This window comes from Phalangium opilio, unplaced genomic scaffold, assembly GCF_054372755.1.
Source record: "Phalangium opilio isolate 3A_F unplaced genomic scaffold, DU_Popi_V2 ptg000017l_1, whole genome shotgun sequence".
NCBI lineage: Eukaryota > Metazoa > Arthropoda > Arachnida > Opiliones > Phalangiidae > Phalangium > Phalangium opilio.
Window position 1 is genome coordinate 2,024,323 of NW_028324151.1, and position 26,907 is coordinate 2,051,229.

Sequence of the window (26,907 nt, forward strand, 5' to 3'; positions counted from 1 at the left end):
CAAAGTTATTTAGTTTATTTAATTCATAGTAAATAAAGCTAATGGAAGTGGATTATTATCGTATATGATATGTTGCGTAAGTGTAATGTATCTTTCTAACCCCTTTGACATCGGATAGGGGGTCAATCTATGACCTAAGTACGCTTATAGACTACCCAGGGGTCAATCTGTGACCTACGATTTTCGGTAATTAGTGTCTCTCAAAAATAGGAGTGTTTGACAAATTTATGGTAGGAACATTTCTAGTTAATAATTAAATTGAAAGAAACTTCAATGGAAGACCCTTCGACATAAGTTTCGAGGGCGTATAATTGGACCAGTTGCGAGCTTCAGCTTGGAGTATCTTTACAAATTGCGCAAGAAAAAATAGAGAACACCCGAAGAGAAATCGCCAAAACGTCCTTGGGTCACATTCGAAATATGTTTCAAATGCCCACATAATCAGACGAAGTGAAAAAAAAAACGTAATATCTTAGCCAGGCTATTATTATAACAATAATTAGTCCGGTAGCTAAGGAATTGCAAAACAAGAATTAAGAGATTAGCTTTCATTTCTTCTGGTTTAAATTATACTTAAGCCTTTGCTCACGGACAATCATTCATGCCGCGACCGAACTAAGTCGAAAAAAATTAGGTGGAGTCCTTCGGTGCATGCATGGTTCTATGTTGTTAATTCCGTTTTTGATTATACTTGGATCTAGCGATGGCGGGAATCTTACCAAACACGTCTTCATTCCAAGGGAGCCTCCCTTTTTCGAAAGAAGAAAGTTTTTTTTATTTAAGGAGGTGGTGCATGGAGATATCCAGTCTCGTTTCCTTTCCACCCTTTGATTTAATCGGGTTATATAAAATTAATAAAATGAAAAATAATTATTGGCAAAGATCGCAAATTTTCTGATCTGGATTGTTAATCTGCATCATGATGAACTGACTCTCCATCAAGGTTGTGCTTTGAGAGATCTAGTTGCGTTATCTTACGGTTAGTGGCTTAAAAGGGGTGTAAGATCATATTGGTAACAAGGTTGTTTTATGGGGATTTTGGTACTTTCCAAGAATGTAATTCTATATTTTCTAATTTGAAAAGAAAAAAATAAAATTGGAGTATTTTGAAATTTCTCGACCCCCTTGCTATATTGGTTCGGGTTCAGTTCAATTCAGTTTTGAACAAAGGAAATTCTTCAAATTTTTCATAAATTAATGCATTTAAAGTTAACATATGCGTTAAAATTAAGTGCTAACAACGTTTTTCGCAATTTCCGAAACTAGCACTAGTAATATTTCACAAACACTATACTAGAAATATTTTTGCACAAGCTAATTAGATGCAAATATTTGTCCCTCGATTTATATCTTTATCATTAAAAAATCTTGAAACATTTCTTTGTATGACTTGAGGCGAAATTTTAATTTGAATTAAAAAATTTAAATAAACCAGTTAAGAAAAGATGGAGGGGGATGGAGAGGGATGGCAAGGGAGGAAAAGTTCTCACATCATGATCTTGGGCGAAGTCCTTTTCTTCTCTCTCTCAAAATTTCTCTTTCTAAAATTTTTCTTTACTTTTTTTTTAGCGGGCCGTTTAAGGAACAGAATACGGAGCTCTTTATATGGGTCAAATATCTTAAACCTCGTTGATCGCAATCAACTTTTTAACGATATACAAAACTATTTTTCAATTAACCTATTGGTTTCGTCGCTTATAGGTGGCCAGCTACATGCAAACACTAAATATTTACATCCCATACTTTCTTACAAATATCTTACCTATGAAACTAAATAAACCAGAAAAATGAGTTGAGTTTTCTGATTGAGATGCTTTTAATTTTACATGGTTGGTAAATTTATTAACGTTCAAGCGCCTTGGTTTTTCATTAAGATTCCTGTTGAAATACAGTTTACTTAATGGGGGTTTTACGGGTTAAGTAAGCTACTAAAAGACTATATACGTCTAGTAAGAAGGTGAGGCGAATACATTAAGGTAATAGAAGAAAACAGCAATTATTACAAATAAACAACTAATTTTTTTTACTCTGAAATTAAATATTAATTAGGAAGTTCTTAATGGATCTTAACTAGCGCGCCTTGTTTAATAGGGAGGCTCCTGAATTCTAATTAAAAATGTGTTTATTTTAATTAGTTTAAAAATTTAATAAATTTTATGTTTTTATCATCTTGAAACGAAGCTCTAAATTCAATAATGGCCATCATATTTTATAGCGTTATGTAACATTTCTTTCAATTATTATTTTGACTTTGCAATAAAAACGTTACTTAAAATTATCAATTCAACTGTCTTTTAACACTTGAAGAAGAAATATACTTACTTTCTATTTTTATAAACACAGTACACGTGTGGCCATTTAAGTTAAATGTTTAGAATTGAATCTCAGTATAAATTAAACAATGGTTAAAAATTTATTTAGTGTTTTTAAAATATACTTTTAATCACAATGTGTCTTCCGAGTTAGGAGTCCACCGTTATCAAATAATAACGTCCTTATAAAAATCCTTTTGTTTTAAGAAAGAAAATAGAATCAAAAAGCCAAAACGAAGCTCTCGGTACAAGGCGTTAAAAGATAAATACGAAGAAGATAATTAAATTTTATATTAAATCTAAAAATAAAACACATTTTTAATTCTTTATACTATAATAAAATAATATCCAGAAGAAATCTTTCTTCTTATTGTGTTCAAGATAAAAGGAGGCTACGCCGTTGCCTTTTTTTATTTTAATAATTAATACAATAATAAAAAAAATATGGTTAATTACCCTAACAAGGTGTGATGTTCAATTTTGACGAAGTATTAGAGGGAATATTAATTTTGAATTTAAATGTAAACGGTTTTTCGACTTTAAATTCCGAAGATTTGTTTGTAATATTTTCAATAAACAGTTCAAAAGGTCACTGATTATTCCATTCCCAATTGATACCGGTTATTTTAATTAAAACATTTAATTTGATAGCCTTAATACTTAAAAGTAATTGACAACTGAAGCCAAAACGTCGACACCTGAGTCATACTTCTTAAAATATAATTTCAACTTCAATAGAATATAACATCGACTCTCGCTCGCCTTTGCTATATTTAGGGAAGACACGTGCCAAGTGGCCCCTCCCCTTAGTTATTCATTAAAAAATTACTAGTAGGAAAAAATATTCTGGTATCTCGAGCTAGGAGTTTGAAATTTTCTAAATATAAATTTCGGGGGCTTTCTATAATATAATATAATATAATGAAGAGTTAAACTTCTTAGTATTCAACAAGGGATTAGATAGAGCTCAGTCTTCCTATCCTGATTAATTTCAAACATTAATTTCAAAATGATACTGCAATGCTCACGCCGACGGTCTGCCTCTACGTAATTAATTTTAGCAGATAAATTTAGACACTCCTTTTTAATAGGAAGGATTTTGATACTATTAACATCATTTCTTGTTTAAAAATTATTATTTAATATTTTACAAGGAAAAATGTACCCAAATTTTCGTGCGTGGAGTGGGTTGTGTTAATTAATGGGTTAGTCTATGCCCCAAATTTTTAAAACAAGGGAGAGTTTGATAATGGGTTTTCAATAGAGGTTAAGATTTATTTTAAGGTCATGTGACATTGAAGCGCGCGTGCAGTTTTCAAAAATTTAAAAAAAGGCTTAACAATCCACGTGCTTTTTAAAAAGAGCGGGAAATTTTAAATTTCTAACCAGGGTTAAGAAAGTTGGTTAGTGTTAGTAACAGAGGACTATCACGCCCTTAAGGTGTTTTCCCGCCATAGTATCATGTATTACCCAATCAAAATCAAGATTCTCAGGAAATTATTCATGAAAATCTACTCATTTAAAAAGAAATAAATAATTTTTTTAAGTATATTAAAAATAAAAACAAGTTGGGAAAACCAAAATATTACCTCTCCGAGTCAAGACGACTACTTACAAACTTATTTACCCAGATATGGAAATGTTTCTTAAGTTAAAATTTATGAAATATTAAAGCAGTATACAAAGCATAGCAAATATACTGTAAATCAGACGACATTTTACATCCAATAATGATATACTTGTACACATTAAAATTATCCGATGGGGGAGAAACGGGAAATGAAGAGATAAAACTTTGGAGGGATACTACCTTTACGTGTTTGTAAAGGCCCAATTTTCTACTCCTCAACTGTATGCCCTCTATGTTCAAAGCCATATTCACAACAGGGTTGCCATATAAACACTATCCTCTCGTTTCACCTCAACGATTTTCTTAGTTTGTCAACATGTTTGTTAACGTTACATAACACCAAAGCTTATTTGTGGCTACACACACTGAAAGTAAATGCGTACCATAAAAAGCATGAAAACACGAAGCTATTATCCGATTACGATCAGACCTTTCACTGGTCTGGGCTGCGTTCAGCAGAGCTCACCAAAAAAGACAGCGGATTTTGGAAATGTTTACCGGTGAAATCTGTCGTCATAGCTTTTCTCCGGTCATCGGCGTTTTATAAATGACGCTAGCGCAATAAAGCGTGCAAGGTACCAAGGCTTAACAAAAATTGTATGATAACATATTTATAGAGATAGATAACAACTTTTATAATTAAAATTAGAAACTAGCATATCTCTCAAAATTCTCGCGTGATCAACTGGTTTCACGCCAATTAAATAGCTATAGTCCCATAGAGCTATTTGTATTAATTCATCCATGGTTTTTTCGCCAAGCTGAGAACTACACGTTTTACGTCACGTTATCCAAAAAGCCGACTATTTTCTTTGAAGACCGCGCTAAGCACCGTGACGTCAAAATTCGAAAACAAAATCCCGTTATGTAGGACACTGCTAACAGCGCTGGGCTCTGCTGAACGCGGCCCAGATTTCCACCATGATTATAATATCTAAGCCTAAAGTGTACTTAACTTTCGGCTCACTCTGAACCGTTTATGTCTCTGCATTACAGAAACGAAATCCAAACCCAAGCGTTTACTTTTTGGCCTATTGACAAGTAAACGTTCATTTGACCAACATAGTAGCGTTGTGCTTGTATTCACTTTAGAAAGGATTATGCTATAAACAGATGTAGTATAGCTTAGGTAATATATAAACATCCATTTTAAATAATAATATTAAAAAAAACTTTTTGGAATATCAAAATGAAATAGAGCTTTAAAGCTACAAAAGTACTAAATGCATCATAATTACGAAAAATATTTCCACATATTCACTTTATATTAAGGATAAAGGGAATATTATGGTTCTGTAGGATTCCTTTACACATCAAAACAAAACGAACTTCTAACGCAGCGCACTACTGTAACAACGGACGGACACACACAGACAAAAACATAGACTGATTTTTAACTCTTTCCGTATTAATTTTGAATTGAGAAACAAGATTATCTTAAATATTAAAATGAATATAATTAATATTTAATATTTTCTTCGTTAGTTATTCGCCTTATTGAACGTTACATCGTTTTAAAAAAGAACAATTAAACATTCTTGAGAGACTTGACTAATATTGGCGTTTGAAATGAAGCATACGCCAGTTGCTTCGCCTTATTCAAGTAGGTAGTATATAAGGGTGTCGAACTACAGTTGAAAGCAAGAACAACCGCAATTGCGAAAACCTATCGTGGACAACCCACCCTAGGGAGGCTAGACGTTTCTCGTAACCCTAGCTGATCGCCGCGAATGTCTTAAACCAAACGATGACGATGGAGTAGAAGCCAGGTGTGCAGACTGGTGTCCATGTGGGATGGACAAAAACAAAGACCAGAAGATGGTGGTGTAGAAGCCAGGTGTACAGACTGGTGTCCATGTGGTATGGACACAAACAAAGACCAGAAGATGGTGGTGTTAGAAGCCAGTGTGAACAGACTGGTGTCCATGTGGGATGGACAATGACCAGAAGATGGTGGTGTTAGAAGCCAGTAAGTACAGACTGGTGTCCATGTGGGGTGGACAAAAACAAAGACCAGAAGATGGTGGTGTTAGAAGCCAGTGTGTACAGACTGGTGTCCATGTGGGATGGACAATGACCAGAAGATGGTGGTGTTAGAAGCCAGTGTGTACAGCCTGGTGTCCATGTGGGATGGACGAAGCCCATAAGATGGTGGTGATTAGAAGCCAGTAAGTACAGACTGGTGTCCGTGTGGGATGGACAAAGACCAGAAGATGGTGGTGTGAGAACTCAAATAGAGTAGCCATTTCCGTGACTGTGAAAGCAGTTCGGAAATGGCGAACACGTTTGCTCCGATTTGGAAACTGCGAACGCGGTCACGTGGGTGTAACAACAGACACACACACAAACACACAAACAGACACACACGATCGTTACAGAACCTCTCCGTGACATACGTCACTCGGAGAGGTAATTAAAAATAAATACAAGCAACGATTCATTCAAATGGGTAGGTATTTCACCATGCATTAAATTACACACCCATGATGGTGGTGGTAACTTCAATTGTTCAGGGGTGTATACGGTAGACAATATTGAAACTGCCACCAGTCATAATAATCATAATAAAGGTATGAAATAGAAAAAAAGGAAGTCAAAACGTGTTGAAAGTTAATGGGAAAAGACTTTAGCAGGCACGCTATAGCTACTTACATAAAATGACCTTAAACAAACAATTTATTTCAACGAAGAGAAACGAGTTGAAATAATGGTTTTAAAAAATGTTTTAAAGGTCCAAACCGCATCAATTCACGCATGCCAGAAGAAAAAAAAGAAAAAACCCAACGTCTCTGCGGGCAATCAAAAGTTTAGAATCGTGAAATTGAAGTGTATATATAGGCTTTTCTCTCTTTTCTTTAAGGGCAATAATATAAAGGTTTAACTAGTTACCCCTGCACAATAGCGTCGTCAAGTTCGCCTGTATAAAAACATATTAACTGTAAAACAGAAGTTTTAATGGAATAATGTACTAGAAAAAAAGGAAAGGGTTGGGGTGCTGTATTGTAATAAAGTTGTGCGTTCATATGATCACGACGCGATTGTTGTATGTATTCGTTTCCAAAAGATGCATGGAGAAGAGAAGATGAATCCATCACACACAGAGATACGAATTTAATTCAGAGTACGTGATTCGTGAATAAGACAACATGGATGGTATGCATTTGGGTTGTCATCATCCGAGATGTACATCAACAAACAAAACAAAATATTCGGGATTAAAGTTTCACGAAGGGTACACACGAAGAGGAGGGGCTCGTGGACCCAATGTACCCCGGTCAAGGACTTGAGGAATTGTGTTTCCTACGTCGTCATCGATGGAAAAACCTCTTGGGTTACGTTAGGAGTGAGATGAGGATTAGCAAATGAAAGCCACACCCAAAGCGAGGTGTATTTATGAGTGAATACATCGTTACTTAAGGCTATGTTTGCCCTGCGAATGGCAATTGAAATGGCGCACGCAGGAAATGTTCAGTGACGAGTGACCACTGCCCAGTTCGTTGCTTATCAGTGAGTGTCTGGAGTTTCTCTGTCTTGAGGACGTTCAAGATAGTATTTAAGGTAGTAACAAGCTTTCGACAAACCCAGCCATTGATATTGTAAAAAAAGGTGTTATCAACAACAATTGACATGAACCTTTGTAAAAGAACAGTACAGAGCGTTTAAACAAACGTATTTGTATTGATCAACAAACAACACTGACCTTCGCATTAAAAATAATTCGACCTACAATATTTACATAAGTAAAAAAGCAATCAGGGACAAACGATAAATACTAGAAATATAATGAAGTTCAATACACGCGCGTAACTGTAAACAATAGACAACACAAACAAAGTTGACGCAATCAAAATATACAATCGAGGAGGTCAGATGCATGAACGCCAAACAATTAAAATAACTCAACAACATAAATCAGTTCAATCAAATCACGGAATGTAAGTAAGAGGTCATCTGAAAGAGCGCTGCTACCATGGTCCTAGGAAAAAAATCTTGGACCATGCACGATATAGTGGTCGAAGTAAGTAAGTAAGTCGTGGGACAATGGGCGAAAAATGCTAGTGCTCAGTATGGAGGGCGCTCCACCCAAGTTAGCAAATGAGAATCACGCTTACTCGTGTCTCGGTGCTCGAAGGAAGCAACTAGGTCAGGGAGAAAGAAGAGAGAGAGTGACTCTAACAGCACGACCCTAACCACTTTCTTCAGCCGACAATCACGCTTCCTTTTTAAACGTCCATTGTCGTAGGAAACCAAAAGTCTTCACCGGGAAACAAAGGACCCCGAGTTAATTTCCAACCCCCTTCCTTCTCCGTTGAAATAAAATAACCCTTCCATCACCTCTAGCTTGGGTTGCGAAAAGAAAAAGAACATTATCTTTTAGTGTATTCATGATTTCATGATCATAGTAAACAGTAGGCTAATAGCTTTTTTTGTTGAATGTCTCTTAAGCCTTTGAACACATTTTACATATTTAAAAAAAATAAAAATAAATAAAATAGAAACGTGTTCTTTTTTGATGAAAGGGTAACCTTTTAGCTATAGGGGTTTCCCGAAAAACCTACTTACTTTAATGTTTAATTTAGATTTTTATCTTTAATTAAATTAAATTATAATATGCAAATTTTTAATTTCATTTCATTTTTTTTTTATATATAAATAAATAATTGGGACACTGACAATGTAATCCATAAATTTCCAGACGACGTCTGTCCGCATTCTGACAGTAGCTACAGCCAATCCGAGTAAACCAAGGATTGTTTACTTAAAATTTATGGAAACACGCAACCCTATAAAGGAGGTCCCACGAGATCCGTTGGTCAAGCGACGAATATTATTTTTTAATCAAGGGAAAAGCGAGCCAAGTGGAAAGAGAGATTTAAATTAGATATTAGGACGCTTTCTAGCATAGACGCCTTACGAATTTACCAAGAGCTCTCATTTCTAGCGTTGAACTGTTAAAAACAAGTTGGCGAAAGTGCGATTAACTTCCCTTTCCACGTATGCCAAAAAATCAAAGATATTGTCTCAAAAACTATTTAAAATGAAGGCAGGGTAAAGATGACGTAATATTAAGAGTAAGGCTCTGATTGGTCGCTCGAGACCATTGTAAACATCACTTTTTACGTTTTCATTGGCATTTTCTATGGAGTCATTTTCTTGGAGTGATAACGAAAGTTCCATGAGAATTGCGCTAATTGCATCTTTGTCTCCTTTAATATTGCTCCAAGAGAAACGCCATTAGTTAAATTTCTACTCGCAATAATTGTTTCAAATCAACAATTATAAACATAAACTACTTTCCACCCGTCCAATAAGCTTCAGCCCAATAAACCCTGGTCACCCTCTAACTCCCCAAGATACAAAACACTAGCTGCCAACGAAGGACTGTTACGGAATACGTAATGAAGTCGACTGCAATTTTAATAGGAAGTGTTTCGACAGCTTCTACTCTTTATTCTTCTTTACTATTACGTCTTAGATGGCAAAGGGAGACAGAGAGAGAGAGGGGGGAAGGGCTTGAATCTGCTGTATTTAAAATTAAATCACTAGAAAATATCGTTTTTGATTTAAATTTCCCCCTTAAGGGTGGATGGAGGAGAAGAAAAGAATTAAAGTTCTTACTGACGGAAGATTTGTTTCAAAAGCACGTGCTGCTTGTTTCGTGGGAAAGTTTTTAAGAGGTTAAATGTTTTAGCTAGCTAAGCCTCGGCGTTTGAATACCTACCGTCCCGTCTAGGAATTTAGGGAGGTGGGTCAGTCAATTATAAAACTGGTCAGTGGGAAATGAATGACCGTTATAACGAATAGACTGCCACTTCCACTTAACAGGATAATTTGTTTTAATATCTTATCATCAAAAGAAATTGCTTATTTTATTATTATTTTGATTATACCTTAGGGTACATATTATTTATTTCTATTAAATTTAATTTAATATCGTGAGGAACGTGCTAACAAGGGTCAATATATATAAATATAAATTATGGTTTTAAATATTTTATTAATAAATCAAAATTAAGTCTCGTAATTACATATTTGAGTTATAAAGGATGTAAATTGGACATTTTAAAAAGGGTTATTTTGATTCTAGGGTTATTTTCTTAAATGGGAATCTTTCACACAAAGGGGTGCGTGAGAAAAACGTAAATTTCAGTTGTTAGGCCTAAAATTTTCAAATTAGGCTTAGGAAAATTCGTCTGCTAAAAGAAAATGAAATTGTTGCAGTTACAGTTTCGAGTCTAATAGTTTCTCTTTACCCATGTAATTCTTTTAGATCTTTTTAAGCTCTATTTCTTTGACTTCAATTAAATGTCGCAAAGACTTGAGAATAGCCAGGCAAGTAATTGTTTCGGTTGTGGGACTCAAAACGCCAGAATTAAAAAAAAAAAACTAAAAACTTAAAAGATAAGTTTGGAAATTCCTCAATATTTCCCAACATAAACAAGTATACTTCCGATTTCAATTTCCAAATTTAGTATTCTTAATAATAATAAAAGGCGAGTACGTCCCTGATACCTTAGAACGCGAAGGTCGACTCTCGAATATTGTTAAGAACAGTCACTTAATTCGCTTCAGTTAACTTTCACGTAACAACAAAATAGGTCCACACCCTAATAGCTGATATCTCGTCAAATTTAACATTTCTTTAAGTGTCACGAAAATAAAGAAAGCAAGTAAGGTGGAGTTTGAAGGAGCCGTCCATAATCATACGGGAAAAAGATTTCCTCACCATATCATCTAGAAACACAAAAACGCTTCCAAACAATCGCAAGGACGTACACAAACCATATCATTTGGAACTTGAAAAAAGTTATCTCAAAGGATAAGTATCGCGAAAAGGAAATGGCTCTTAATATAATCAGGGATAGATTTCATTTTAGAAGTAGGAATGGAGAACGGTTAGTATTTACTTCAGTCCGACTCGCCCCTCCCTCCAACACGTAACAAGAAGTTTAAATTATCTTATTGGCTCGCTTAAACTACGTTTTGATGACGTTGCTGACGGGGACGGAGAAAAATACGTAATTCCATTTTACCTCTGTCGCTATGACCCGCCTCTTCTTTCATACCCCCCCCCCGTCCCGTGGAAGGGGGTCCGGAACTTACTCTGTTCTTCATTCCTACTTCTAAAATTAAATCTATCCCTGATATAACCGACTCTAAAATAATGAAAAGATGTATTCTATGGACCATTTCGATGTAATTTTTATCAAGTATCTTGTTAAGCAAATCTCGAATAAAATTCATAATAACTCTCCTTTAAATACATACGTAATACCAAAAATAAAACAAAATCTTAAAAATTAAATATGTTCGAAATCCCCCGGTGTTCCTTCCTCCCGGTTACCGCCATAATTAGGCCGGGTATTAAAATGACCCATATCTTATATTCTGGTCTTCACGCCCACCAAACCAAACGCGAGCGTGTATGTGTGTGTGTGTAACTAACTGTTACCATTGCCTCGCACTCCCTCCCCTCTTCAAGGAGCCAAAAGAAATAAAAGACAACCAAATATTCAAATTCTTAGAAACGAGAGAGAGAGAGAAAATATAATATGGGCCCGCGAGATTAATATAGCCGGTTTTAAAGACTCAAGGATTTTAATATTAAATACCTCCTCCGAAGTAATTTAAAAAAGAGAGAGTGAAATTCCCAAAAATGCAATTTTAAAGTTCTATAGAGATGAAAATAAAGAAAGAGTTTACACGCTAACGTTTCCGGATAACATCACTATTGCCAATTACCGTAGTATCAACTCTGTGATTTATAGGTACAACTTTTGGTTTATGGCAAAATTCCATAAACTACTGACTATGCTTAACGAAAGTCGAAATAAATTGTTTGTTTAGTTTAGTTATTGATATTTGACAATTATAGGTTTAAAAGATGAAGAATGTTTATGGTTTTGCGTATTAGTAAACAGTGCCAATTTGAACAAGAGCGCTATTATATAATAATCAGTATTCAAGCTTCTGGGAACGATATGATTTTTTTTTTTAGAATTGTCTTGGTTGGAATTTATGGTATTCAATAAACGTGGAATGCTTGTGCACGTATATACGTCAAGGATAAGTGCTGATTGTCTATCCTTAACGATTTTTAAATGATATACTGGCAAATATTTGACACAAATATTTACAATTAAGTTGTTCTCTCTGATACGACGTCTTTTACTATTTCTTGTTTTAGGGGCAATCAATGTTTGGGAGCCAATTGTAGGACCACGTGTTCTGTTGACCCTTTCCACTCAGTTTGACCCTAAGAACGCACCCTTTAATTGATGGATGACTTCGCAGACGTGGCAAAACAAGAAATAGGCAGTAACGACTTTCCTGGCTATTTAGTTAGCTAAGTATATTTGAGGGAAATCCGCTTCCCCAAATTTCAACCCGATTCCCTGGGCGCAATCATTTTGGTTTAATTCACATCCTACAAAGCGTGAAACCCTTCTCCCAGGGTTGCACGAAATTTGAATCCTACTTAATTACACGAAATACAAGGGCTTCTTTAGATAATACGGTGGTGGTAGGCAGGTGATACCAGAGCTCATCCTCATGTTTTCTTCCCAAGGAAAAAGGTAACCATGCCTAGAGTTCCCAGGTAATATCCTCAATAATTCGGTTCCGTTTCCAGTTTTACGTTATCTATCTAAGGGACTTCCTGAAAGTCTTCTTTTGTTTTCCCTTCTTGCACAGCATTCTTGAAACTCTCCGTGGTTGGGGTCCCCGCATGCAGGGGGTGTTTATGGTAGCACCCGCAAGATTAACTAACCGCACCGAATTGAAAAGGATCGTCACGCTAACTGCGGACGGATCATCCTGTATCTTCTCTAAGCCTCGGTCGCGTCCCCTACAACCTGTTGAATCTTCTTCCCCCTTGTTGAAAACCCTAACCCACCCCCCTCCGTGTTTGAACAAGGTTAGGCCTAGAGAGATACATTGGGAGAGGATTTTGTCTGGTTGGGAGAAAGACAGGAGGACTTCAGGGATATGTATGTTCCTGGATGGTGTAATGAGCCACAAGAGAAGAGGGGAAGTACTGAAGATAATTCTTCAGTCGAATGACACTGCGTGTACCGTTAAATCGTCCGTTTCCCGTTCCCGTTGGAGGGGATACTACTTACGATAAGGGATGTTGATATTACGGATGACACTGTGAGTATTGGGTGAGGAATCAGGGAAGGATAGTCATGGATATCAATGGTAAATAGAGAAAGATCAAGACTAGTAGTACGCCAAACATAGGATCACCGATTCATACAATTTACAAAATGAGGCCAGCAGGCTTCAGGTGTTACACAAGGAGGCCAAACATCTTGGTGGAGTCGAACGAAAGACCTTCTTGCGTCAATGGTATGAATCCTCCTAGTCTGTAAACTATCTATAGACCGAGGCTTTCACAAACCTCCCCAGGTCATGCCCACTTTCTGTTTTATCTATTTACCTTTGGTAATATTCCTCCCTCAACAAATCCCTGCCTTAGGGGAGTTTAGTTAGCTTTTTGGAAGCCATGTAGGCGCGGGAAGAAATTGTGGTTGGGTTTCTGCGGTAATATACACTCTTCTTCCGTTCGGAATTTAATAGAGGTTAAAAAAATTATTCATCATCAATGTGGGAATAAAGTTTAAAAGATTCCTCTCCCCGGTTTACTCCTTCATAATTTGAGGATCGAGTTAAAAACGTGGTTCAAACTAAAAGGTCGTAACCTAACGTAAGCGCGGGAATCATTAACTTGATAGCTCGTGATTTACTTACCGGTAATCGATCCGTGAGACTCGCTCAAAAATAAAATACAACCTTTTTTATGTGCCAAGGGATAGTGTAGTGAACAAAAAGTAACTGAAAATTTTAGGTAATTCGATGTCTATATTGAGGACATTTTCCTATATAACTTCATTAATTATTCTGATAATAACACAAATAATTCTGATAAATTTAAAGATAACTCGGGAAATATTGATTAATTTTAGTGGTATTCCATATTCCCTTTGAAGAAACTCATCCTAAGGTGGCGTGGGATAGTAAAAGTAGTCGGTTGGTTTATATTCTTTTTTAAATGAGCGTAATTTGCCTTCATTGTTATTTAGGTTGAATGGCAGTGGCTGGAAGTTTTATAGACTATGAAAGTTTTGTTCGAGCATCGATGATTACGAAGGATGATGCTTTATTCTAAACGGGAGAAAAGGTCGTGACGTTGAGAGAGCGTGATTCCTCAAACCCCCTCCTTCAGCTTCAGTTCTCCAAATCCCCTCCACTGCACCACCACTGCACCATCTCCCACCCGGGGTTAACGAGCATATTGTCTGGCTACCTGTTTACCCGCGCCTAAACATAAGGGATACATAAATTATCAAATATTATCGGAGCTATATTTATAAAAATATATTATCGGGTTCTCATAGAGAAAAACCGGTTTTTTTTTTAAGCATTTTAACTTTTTAAGACGGGTATCGGGTATGACTTTAAGGTCAAAACGTCGTTGAGTTCATTAATAGCTGCAGCAAGAATTGATAGCGCTATATTTGATTCCAAAAATGCAAACAACTTTGAAAGTATTATTTGAAGCAAACGACTACCTACTTCAATTTTCCTTAATAACTACAACAAAAATGCACTAATTGGCAACAAATTTTGACTATAGAATGTGCATATTGTTATTTACAAATGGTAAAAATTTGGAAGAATTTGAAGAAAAATTTCTATTATAAAACTGACTCTTTTTCAAATGGAAATTCTCTCGTCTATTAGAAGTCATTCAAATTTATCTTAATGAAGATATGGCTTACTAGTTACACCACGCACTTAAGTACCCCTACAATCCTTTCCCCACTTGACTACACGAGGAAGGATACGGCACCAACATCTTCCATCTATTTGTATATTGGACCCCGAGGCAATCTCTCATAACCGATATTTACAACTCTCGATATATGGCTAATAGAAAACATCGCTAAAAAATTATGTAAAGTAGCTTGCTTCCGCTCTTGGCGATTGTTTTGAAATTTTATTTACTTTTTAAGCGGATCTCCCTGCTGCAATCCTCTTTGGAAGCGTCAAAGCCGATGGGAAAATCCGGGCGCATGGTAAAGCGACCTAGGTACACCATGATTCCATAATATCATGTTATGCCCAAAGGTAAGAATAAGGTTGCGCTTGAATGGGTATGCTGCCTATATACCTTATTGGGAAAGTTTCGGGAATACCCTATGGGAAAAGTTTCAAATATTTTAACCTACGCATGTATGATGGGAAATTACAAAATAATTTTCGCCACGTTTTTAAAAAAAAATGATCAAGTTGCTTATGCACTCTTATAACGAGTAGTCCTTGTACGAATCACAAAGAAATTCTTTAGGAAATCATTAATCTTAATAAATGAAAATTAAAAAATGTGGATCAAGAGATTTACTCTTCTAGATGATGATTGTTGCAATATGATTCCATCATTTCTTTTTTAATTAAAAATCTGTAACGTAAGAATTATAAGAGCTCTTCACCTGGTTTTTCTGGAATGCCTTCATAGAAAAGCGTTTGTTGTTTTCTACCATAGAAATAATAATAAGATATGTACGTCTTAGATTCTCTGGTGATGCGCTGTCAAAGGCTTAGTACAGATTAAAAAATGAGCAGATGGACTGCGTGTCTTAAACTTTAACCCAGACTATAATTAAAACTGAAATTGTAAATCACAAACAGCGAAAGTTCATCGCAGTAATAATGTACAAACATATTGATGAGCTATTGGTTCTAATTATTGTAATTAAGCTTCCTAAATAATGTAATACTTTTTTAATTACGTATAATCAATTCTAATATTTATAAATGAGTAACTAACTAGTGACTAGCTCGACGAAGGAAACAACGGAAGACATGACGGATCTACTTGCAAATATATAAGTTTCAATTTTATCCGTCATGCTTGTTTAAAAATGGGACCGGATAGACACTGCCCATTTAATTGTTAATATATATCTAACGCGGCATCCTCTAATTTTATTTTTTATTTTTTTCATACGATTTACCAGGATGGAACACATGCACTAAGAAGTCCAATTCCGGTATGGCATCCGTAAAACATCCATTGTTGAAATAATATACGCTATTTAGGAACTATAGGAAAGAAAATATAAAACGTAATATAAAATCCTTATTACATAACGGATGTTCGCAAAGATGATCCTGTAATACATAGCCGAATGCCGCGTCACTTCCGGTCTGTCTTTCTTCCTTAATCATTATACCTCCCCCATGCACCTCCCTATATAAATTTTTTATCTTCGACTGACACATTCATTTCCGTTTCGTGATTTTCTCGATTGTATCGTTTGGATTTTTCATTAAATTTTTAATTTAAAGTTTCACGCCTCGATTGAAGAAATGGTTCACGAGTTGCGAGTTGTTGTCACCTTTGACCCGTGTGGTTTGTTTAGATTGGAAAGGAAATTGGTTTTGACGATTTGGTCAAAGGATGTTATAAGGTTTCGTGGTGTTTAAGAGCCTTCAGGTTTTTGACCTAACAGGGGTCACAGGGGTCAGAAAACTACGGAAAGATTTTGATCACTCATTAAATGGTAAACTTAATAAATTAAATCCTGTATTTATTTATGCTAATTTAATTTTTTTACTGTTGAATTTTCAGACTAGGAGTATTGATACCATATACACCAGAAGGCCAGGCTACTTGTCAGACAAAGTGCAGTACTTACCAAGTAGTCTCACCTCCTATTGTGTAAATGGTATTAATCCTCCTAGGCTGAAAACTATATCTATACTTTTAATTAATTTTGATCTATATTTAAAACTATATCAAAACCTAGTAAGAAATAAAGCATTCAATATCAAATCAAAGTCAGTATCATAATCCAAGGATTACAGTACAATCGATTCTCATTTCCCAATAAAAGTCTACAAAACGGCCCAATTCCCATGCAGAAAACCACCAGAATCCTGACGCGAGAACTTTGTGTAGTAATTTTTAATAAAAACGCGTGCAAGAGGTTTTTGAGATACACCCGTGAAAGAACAAGCCGTGAAAACACCCTTCTGATATGACTTTAAAATAAAAAAATGTTCATTGCGAATAGGGAATAAATTTAACTCCCTGCTGGGATTCGAGTGAAAAAACAATCGCTAATCTGAAATTACAAATTCATTTTGTAGCCGAGCAACAACCACCAACTCTACCGCCACCACCACCATCCCGCATCTCTATATCCAATATACGGAGTATAAAATTACGTCAGGAAAGTTTTTGAGGTCACGCGACCTTTAACGGGGGAAGAAAAGTTATATAGAAGTGGCTCATGCTCGCTTATGGAAAAGAAAAAATAAATTTAAAAAAAAAAAAAGTTGTCAGTCGGGCTCGTGCCCTCTCACACGACTCCAAATTACCTTATGCCATCCCCCCACTACACTGTTTTCCCTTTCATTCCTGGTTCGAGCAAATTGATAATGTTTGCATTTAGTAAAGTGGTGAAACGGAGTTCTAATCCTTTATTTCCTTCATTGTACAGATGTGAAATTCCACCATAATGGCGGGTACTCTTGTAAGCTCACGACGTTACGGGACACGGTGACGTCAATAAAGGGTTACGATATAAACTCATCCCAATAACTACGAGTATCTTTGGTGCACCATAAAGATTCCCCGTGTCGTCTCTACGTTTTTCAGGAAGCGCAGTAACAATGTTAAGGATGGGTTAGGGACTAGGCAACACTGCGTCGCGACATATCACTCTAGCTTCTACTCATGCTAGGAAAGATACCAAAGGGGGGTCGGGAAAGGGGGTTGCAAAAAGGGATATCAGAATGGCGAAAGGGGGTAGAGTTATGTCCGAATGGTCAAGTCCCTGTCTACAGACATTTGGGACCAATCTTAGACTGCAAATGGCATGAGCAACCATGTATCCCAGGGACCCAAATATGAGGCCAAACATTCATGTATAAGAACGAGTATATTCTTAAATTGAAATAGACACATGCACTTCTTATAATTTTGACATTATCAATAAGAACGATTCGCATTTGAGAATATTTATTAAAAGACGTTTAAAGGAAGGGGGGGGGAGCTGCGCGGATATCAGGGGCATAAAAAAAATTGGAGATAGAGGGCGTACAAAAGAAAAGTGTTTGCCTTGGCTTTCTTTGTATATTGTACAAGATTACGCGAGCGATCAACTAAAAGGTTCCCCCTACAAATTCGTTTTACCTTATTTAACGGAGATCAGCTACACAGGTAAAGGGAGGGAGTGCTATGGCGCTGCTATAGGGAGAGAAGGGGTCAAACTGGTTCGGCACCATCCTTTTCCATCAGGGTGGCTCACGAGCGGAAAGAGGTTAATCTAGATAAGCAATGTACTTTTTTACAATTCCCCTACGACGTACATATCCAGCGAGCTGAGCGCTGCTATGTAACGAGCAAACGAGGTTGCGCCTTTCTTAAAAATGACGTTCATTGTTATCTAATAGCGTATGCCGATTAAGATTATTAATAAATAGACTTAGCAAAAAATGTCGGTACCTACATCGCGTCGATTTTACAGAAGTCATTGTTGTTAAATGTAATAAAAATCAGTCCCCCTCCCTCTTCCCCATTTGGGTTAGGGCATTTTAACCTGATTTAGGGCTGGGTTGATATGGGTTGGTAAATGGAGTGCTGGTGATATATTTCGATTTCATCAAGAGTTTGCATAAGCAGAATCGATTAATTTAAATTTGGGTAAATTAAATTCCGTATCAAGTTTACGAAACCTCTAATAGGCGGGAAATAATTTAATTGGTTGACCTTTGATGAACTGCACGTGTTCTTCCTCACGAGCTACCACGTAATTGTTAAGGTGTCGCGCGGAATTTAAAAATTCAAAAACATATAGATGCAGCATGTGATATTACAAATCTTTAAAGCGCGTGAAAATTCAAAAATAGGCTTAACAAAATTTTCAAACCTATACTCGTTGCATTACCCGAAATTATTAGGGCTTTTCTAACTGCTTGAATTAAATTAAACCCGAAACTAAATACGTATCAACAGGTGAGGGTATTTAAAATGAAATAGAATCGAGCCAAAACTCATCAGAAAGATAAACAAAAAATTAGAAACCCTATCTGCAACTTGTCGCCGCCGAATGCAACCGCTATTAATTCCACTAAAAGGGTGTGGGAACTGAATTAAACTTGGCTGTAGTCCGATAAGAAATGGTGGCACATGATTATAATAATAACAGGCAAAAAACCTCTCGAAGAAAGTGGAGCATTAGTTAAGACTTGGCATCCGGGCGCTTTCACAAGTTGCTAGTGGTGACCGCAACCCAAAAAGAGGGCCAAACTCTTGATTTCGCGAAGGTTTTCTTTCTTTTCTTTCTTTACCCCAAGGGAGAAGAAAATTAAAGAGTGGTTATAATATCTAGGACTAAATTCATCCGGTATAAGGGATGCTAATCCATTCACGGGGTGTGGTTCTCATCAGATTAAAGTTTTAAACTTCTCTAGCAGACGAAGATAAAGACGGTGAGCAGAGAAAGAGAGAGAAGAAATCCTTTCTCCATTCATTTTAAATCTTATTAAGGCAGATAAAGAGTTTTCGGGTTTATTTGAATGACACCTTATGGCAGGATGAGAATGGTAAATGGTTTAATTACTTATTTGCTGTCTTTTGAATTACAAAGTAAGAGGTTCGCTAGAGACTCACTGAGAGCTAGTTCGAGAACGACGGAAGCGAGAATTGAAGTCCTACACTCGGTGGTTAATTTTGCAGGACCAAGTTCCGTCTAGGTCCTATTTAGTCTGCATTACTAAGCCTTTGGCAGCACCTCATCAGGCGTCACTTTACCTCGAATCTATGACCTATCTATCTATCTACCTCACTCACTTCATGGCAAGCTCCAGTTTGTAACCAGAGATTAACAAACTTATGGAACATATCTTATGAACTTATAGTATGACTGACATTTTTACAAAAACTGGATGGATTCATACGTACATACGGTTAACATGGGGTTCAAATGAATTGATAAAAAGGTGAAATATGCCAAATTAATTCAACAGGTTTAAGTTATTAAATCGTAGGTATAACCCAGCCTGTTTATTAAAGGTAAGAAATAAGAAAAGGTACACGAGAAAGCATCTCCACCCTTTTGGGAGATTCGGGGCCATGACAACGCCTAAATCAGAATGCCTCAGGTGCTCATATCATCATTTTGGTTCAGGTGGTATTACCGGTATACCTACCTGACGCTGTTGTACCATAAAGGTACAGACAGAGCGCGCTGAATGGGTTAACGGTACTCGCTTCCCGGATAAACTTTCTCTGTTCTGCAAAATCATGACCCACCCTTGGACGCTACGTTAAAAAACCCTCGGGCAAGATTAATTTATTAAAGCCAAATATTTCATTGATGATTACGAAAAGAATTGGTGGGTATATATTCAACTGAATGACCTTTTGTACTCAAATCATTAAAAAGGTGCTTACATTATTGATGGATTGGAAGTGCTAACATAAAATTGTTATTTCGTAAGATTTTGAAGATTTAAAAACAAATTTATGTGGTTAAAAATACATACGCAGTTTTTTCTTTACCAGCGGGATATGTAAAAAAATATATACGATGGGATAAACATAATATGCAAATTTATGTTTTGACTTGGACCCATATCTATTAATATTTTAATTTATGTGTTTTGTTTTGGGGTAAAACCCAAGTTGGCATTTGGAAATCTGCAGAACGGGAGAAGTTGAATCTTATTTATTACTAACTGAAATTAATTTAAATTGATTTAACATAATATGCAAAATTATGTGTTGAAATGTCACTAATTTTTTTTTCGGAATTATTATATCAAATTTAGTGGATTTCATAACGAGGGGATAGATATTAAAATTATGTTAAATTTTTACAAATAATATGGTAACTTATTTTCTTCTGATAGTAGCTTATATTTATCCCTTATTATTATAACATCTCACGTTTTAAAAAAGTCGTTGTATGTATTTATCAGCGGTTTGATATGGTCAATTCCTGATCCAAAACACTAACCTAAACGCGGAAGCCAAAAAAACCTAAAAACACACTTTTCTCCCCTAAAATCTCAAGTGACGAAACATTCTAAGTATCAACTGAAGCGATAAAAACTGCAGGACAGATAGACGAGGAGTAACAGTACTCAAACATAAATCTAAAAATATGTAACAGTTCGAGTCCTGGATGATTCAAATCCTAAAGACATTTGATACGTAACGTAAAAGAAATTCATTCGACCATTTAATTATCAAAGAATTCTTGCTCTCGTCTTCGAAGGACTGACTAGGACATTTCTATCAAAGGTAAGCGCGGTATCTAGCTACCACCTTTACCAACGCTTTTCATTTAAAAAATAACAACGTGATCGAAGGTGCAGGGTACTTCATCCAAAACTGGTCTAATAGAAGTTCCACATGAAGTAGTTAGTTGCCTCTGATTATAGGTTAGTTATAGCTATTCCTTTTCAGTTCATAAAAACGTTGTTTTTCACGTAAAAAAAAATACGGTGCGTCTCGCTTACGTTTTCAAAGGGTTTATACAGTAGATAATAACTAGGAAAGGATTTTTTGGCTTCCACGTTTGGACACCTTTTCCAAAATGTTTCTTTTTTCTAGTCATAAAAGGAGAAATTTTTCGCGGATTACCGTCCATATCGAGTAACGCGACGCCTTGAATCTTTGTGCTTGGATTCGCACCACTAGCCTTAGAACTTCGTGAAGAATGAATCTTTGCAAAACACACTAAAAAACCTTCCATGATAGCCAAATAAATTCTAAGCCTCGGTTTAAGATCGAGATACTTAACAAGGATATATAACATTACGAAAACAAAACGGTAAACGGTTCGATGCGGCGATACTACACGCGATAAAATGATAATCGATTGTTGGAACTTTAATAATTCGAATCGATTTTGAAATGATATTTATCGATTTTTTTTCTCATATTGAAAACATATTAGCAACGCCAAATTAAATTAGTCATACATATTGAATAGTCTTACTTATGGTTGGTTACACCGATTTCATCACTACGTTTCGGCGTAATCCCATACATTCCTTCAAACTAAATTATACGATACAATGTATCGATCTTATAAATGATAACGCAAGTTATAATCGATAATTTTTTCCGAATACTTCAATGAACGTAACGAAGTGAAACCAAGTATATCGTACTTGAAAAAGAAAAACATCAACAACTGACAAGTATCATTAAGTTCTAATTCAAATCTCATTCCGCGGCGTAACAGTTCGATAATCAAAACTGACGTTTAACTACGTATACCTAAATGTTAATTCCCATCTCGATATCGGCGCCAAATTTCGTTTTATTACGGTTGAATAATCGATCATAATTTGCGCGTCAATCATGCGCGAAACCGCGAGAATTAAACCAACCGAGTGGGAGTCGAGAGATAAAGAAAAGTAATTGAAAAGCGATTGATCATGGATGGGGGTGGTCAGTCATGTGGTCATCCGCGTAATTTTTGAGCGGAAGAAAGTGAAAGAGCTAATACACCAAGAACCCATTAAATACCCTAGATCAAGGTACGCACAATTTTATCTTTGTGTTATATATGTTCTAGCAAACACAGAAAACTCTTTGTTATTGTTGCTGTTGATTTTCCCTGATGCAACTGATATGATTTCGAAAGGGAATTTTGTAGGGTGTTAAAGAAGGTGCGGAAATAATTGAGAAGGTTCGTCGCAAATAATCTTTTTTGGGGGAATTTACCCGACTTTTTCGCCAAAACTGGGGTATGTTTGCTTAATTGTAAGAACTGCTTTTGTTTTTTAAACCTACGTAACATTCTTAGTATAAACATCAAAAAAATTTAAATATTATACTTCCTGTATGATTGTCAAATATATTGGCAAAAATATAATTCAATTCAGTTCAGTTCAGTACTCACCTATCTGTCGTGATCTCTTTGAATGATGATTATGATTATCACCAGGTTGTTGTTGATGTTGATGTTGTTGTTGAATTGAATCTTTACGTTCGGAATCAAAACTTAAGTGAACGTCGCAAGAAACGAGACCCAATTCTTGTTCGGCTTCAATCGCTTTTCGAACTTCGATGTAAAACTGCAAAATAATAAAAAGGAAAAAAAAATATAATAATTACACATATATATATGCAATTATAAATATATACAAGAATAATGCAGGTAAAAATTTTTAAAGAAATTACATTTTGGGAACCTTCCCATAAAATGACCCAATACCCGTCAAATCAGGTGTTTTTTTAAATTTTAAATTATCTCTTCTTTAAGTTGAGGAAATGTTGAATGGGATAATGTTAGCATAATTAAGTGAAAATTAATATTAAAGGTCAAGTTTCACATTTTGAAATATCTCTACCTAATTTTGTTTTAAAAACAACAACTGTGAATGCGGACCATTTTGAAGGTATCTATCGACTCTCGTAAAATTTTAAAAACTTTATCATAATGGAAAGAAACAAAATAACAAGGCGTGACACTATTCCTTTAAGGAAAGAAGAACCTGTAGCAGAATCAACTAACGTTTTAAGCAGTCAAATCACGGAGCGTGAATTCCCAATCCATTTTTGAAGAAGAAGATGGCAATCGCGTATATACGATATGCGAAAACGATATTTTTTGTTTGAAAAAGGCGCGGTGGGTAATGGATAGAAGTAAGGATGACCTTTATCTTTGCAGCAGACGCTAGGTGACCTTTCCGCCTACGCGATACAATTGGACGCCCACTAGTTCTAGCTCGAAAGACCGGAACATTCCCTCATTAACCCCTCGCAAACAACACGCCGCGAATCAACAACTAAGAGAAAGAGGCATCGCTTTCAAACCCCAAAAACTATAATCTAACTTCACGCGTATTTAAAAGAAGATTGTTCACATTTAAGCCTTGGTCCATTTTTAAATATTTACGATTTTAAAAATCGACATAATAATAACAATAATAATAATAATAATAATAAGTCATATGAGTTGTTTATTATTACTGTCACCCATCTAGGATAATTTTTGACACTAATTGTGATTGAATGCCAACTTAGAGATCCTTACGTTACGTGATTGAACCACATTTGTTTTATTCGATTTAAATTATGGGTTGCGAATTGTTTACACGTGGTCTTTTCGCGGTTGTTTAATTGTATAGGGAGGGGTATTTATCCTTATTTGGTTTAACGTGTTGTATATAGTTTTAAATAGACAATTGACCTATTTTAGTTTTAGGCCGACTCCCATCAATCATATTGACAAATTAAACTTAATGGCAAATTTGTACTTTAATTAAACTAAAGGTGTAATTTAGTATGAAAAAACAGCTGGTAAATTTTCAAACGCATTCACGAGACCTCGAACAGTCACGAGATTAGATTAAATAGACGTGAAAAGTAAAAAAAACAAAATGTTCTGACATTTTTTCCATTTTTCTTCTTCAAATTGAGTTCTTATAAAAAATAATTATCCCTATTATTTTAAAGAATAATGAAAATTATATGTAAGTACGTGCTGAAATAGTATTTCTACATTGGTGCCAAAGGTTTCTGACCCTTCATGGTTAAACATGGCGCGAAATGAACACCACCGCGCAAATATTTCAAAGCTAACCAACCCATTTTGAATCTCAGCGCATCATTTTCTACGTTGTTATCTCTAAAACCAAACCTAATGTCTAAATACGTTCGCATTTACAATCCAGGTTGCTTATTTTTTTATTATTACACACTGGACTTGGTTTGGTTGATTTTAATCTTTCAGAATTTTTATACGGTCAGCTATACGAGAAAACCGAATATTGTGGTCAAACGGTCTGCACCCTTTCTTTGAGATGGAACGTGAGATAAATATTAGAAACACTTTTTCAAAATATAAAAAAAATATAAAAGGTTTAATAACAGTTGTGTATCGAATTTTTAAATAAAAGACATAGCATCATCAAAATGCTACAAAACTGTTTGTTCTCTTTACCGGACACAGTTGCGATCATCAAAATGCTACAAAACTGTTTGTTCTCTTTACTGGACACAGTTACGATTACCATTAGCTCTAAATGTATCTGTAGCCTCAATGGTACCTGCCTATTATAGCTGTAATATTACATTAACTAAGTTCTGTTTTAGAGCTTCCAAAATACGCGTTTACTAAAAATAGACTCAAACCACCAACCTATAATAAATTGTTACAAATATTTTTTAAACGATTTGTATAACACTTACTGTCTTATTCGGAGATCAATTACTTTTGAAGTTATTTAGTTAACGCACCCAAAAAAACAACCTCTTATAGCATCGCGTTTTACTACGCCTTTAAAAATAATAGCTTAAATTGGAATCTAAAGAGAGAGAAAGAGATCATCGCGCGTTTCCTACCCCACAATTGGATGGAAAATAATAATGCCCTAAATATTATTTTAGAAAAAAAATTGTATGAACCAAAAGTGCACCATATTTAACTACGTTCGCGAGGTTTTTCGTGATGATTTCGGGGCGGACACCGCCCAGGCAAGAGGAGACCACCGCGCAAGTACGCTTATCAAGAGTGGATAAATTTAGATTCTATCGCGTTACCTTACTTAAGTTTAAAATTGAACAGTTTTGAAGACAAATTGTTAGTCGAGATGAATATTTTTCAAATTTTATTTACTCGAGTTCTATTTGTTGTATCCTCAAGTAATTGGTACCGTTGGATAGAGAACAATTACATCTACCACATCCTTGACGCGTTTGTCATTAGCATTTAACTCGCCAGAGTTCTGACGTTTCAAACTTGGTTTGTAGTCTGAAACCGAATCGAATGTTTTTCAAAACATTTTCTCGAACTCGGACCTCTGATCGGTGTATGCCCAATTACTTGGTACCATTGGACACGGAGCAATTATATTTATCACATCTAATTAGCATTCCACAATATTCTGACCTCGCGTGAAACTTAATCAAACTGGTAACGTTCAATTTTTATTATAACCTCTGGCGCAAAGGCACTCGTAAAAATGGCATCATCTTGACCCAGACTACAAATTATTTGACGCTATTATGAAAATGAAAACAGGGCAAAAAGAAATCGCGTCATGATAATGCGTTTGTTATAATTTTTTTTTTATTTCTTCTTTTAATATCTATATATGATTGCGAGATTTTTTCTCGAAGGATAACGAACAAAATTTTATATCGTTAGGTACGTTTAAGAGAGTCTATTTTAAGATGAAATAAGCGCCAAGCCCAGCCAGCCTTTTAACCGTATAGGAGTTTGAGTTAACGCCTTTCTTAGGTAGAGATGCGGAGATGAGATGAAATTTAAAAGATATATTAATAGCGTTGAGTAAATCAAAAAGTGCTCACGAAGTAATGTACCATCACCAATGGAAATGTGTATGTATGATTACCGAAGGAATACTGAATTGAAGGCGAACCTTTATTTTTTTATCCCAAAACGAATGGATCGGAGGGTGCTTCGTGCATGGCCATGAACTAAAATTCAAATAAGCCTTAGCTATGCCTTTTTAATAATATTAAAAAAATAATAATAAGCATTGTAACTAAAGTTTTGGGTACGTGGTCAATTATTAGATGGGATATTAACTCCATCATTAAGTATATATATTTTCGATAAAATAAATTATGTAGTATTCAAGATACGCTGTAGGCATTGAGAGAAAGTGTTGGTACAATAATAAGTTCAACAGGTATGTTCCATAAGTTTGTCACTTGTTACAAACTGGAGCTTGTCATGAAGTGACGTAGGTCACTGTCAAAGGCTTACTACAGACTAAATAGGAAGATTGACTGCAAAAAACCAAATGTAGTCAATTCTCTCTCAAACGCAAAAACACAATTGATACAACGTCATCACTTTTAGTTCAAGGGCATCAGTTATAGCAACAAATAGGCGTTTACTACTAGTCAACACCGCGCATGCAAGTACGGATCGACGGGTACTTTTGGGGTTTTTAAATCAT

General features: G+C 35.6%; 1 protein-coding gene across 3 annotated transcripts in view; it reads right to left on the reverse strand.

The window, feature by feature from the left end:
• Window positions 1-26,907, reverse strand: part of LOC149702399 (uncharacterized) — a 180,920-nt gene that overhangs the window by 38,254 nt on the left and 115,759 nt on the right. For all 3 annotated transcript variants that reach the window (XM_089866198.1, XM_089866197.1, XM_089866196.1), the window contains one exon: window positions 22,875-23,049. In XM_089866198.1, the coding sequence (XP_089722324.1) occupies window positions 22,875-23,049 (175 nt within the window). The remainder of the gene's footprint in view (window positions 1-22,874; window positions 23,050-26,907) is intronic.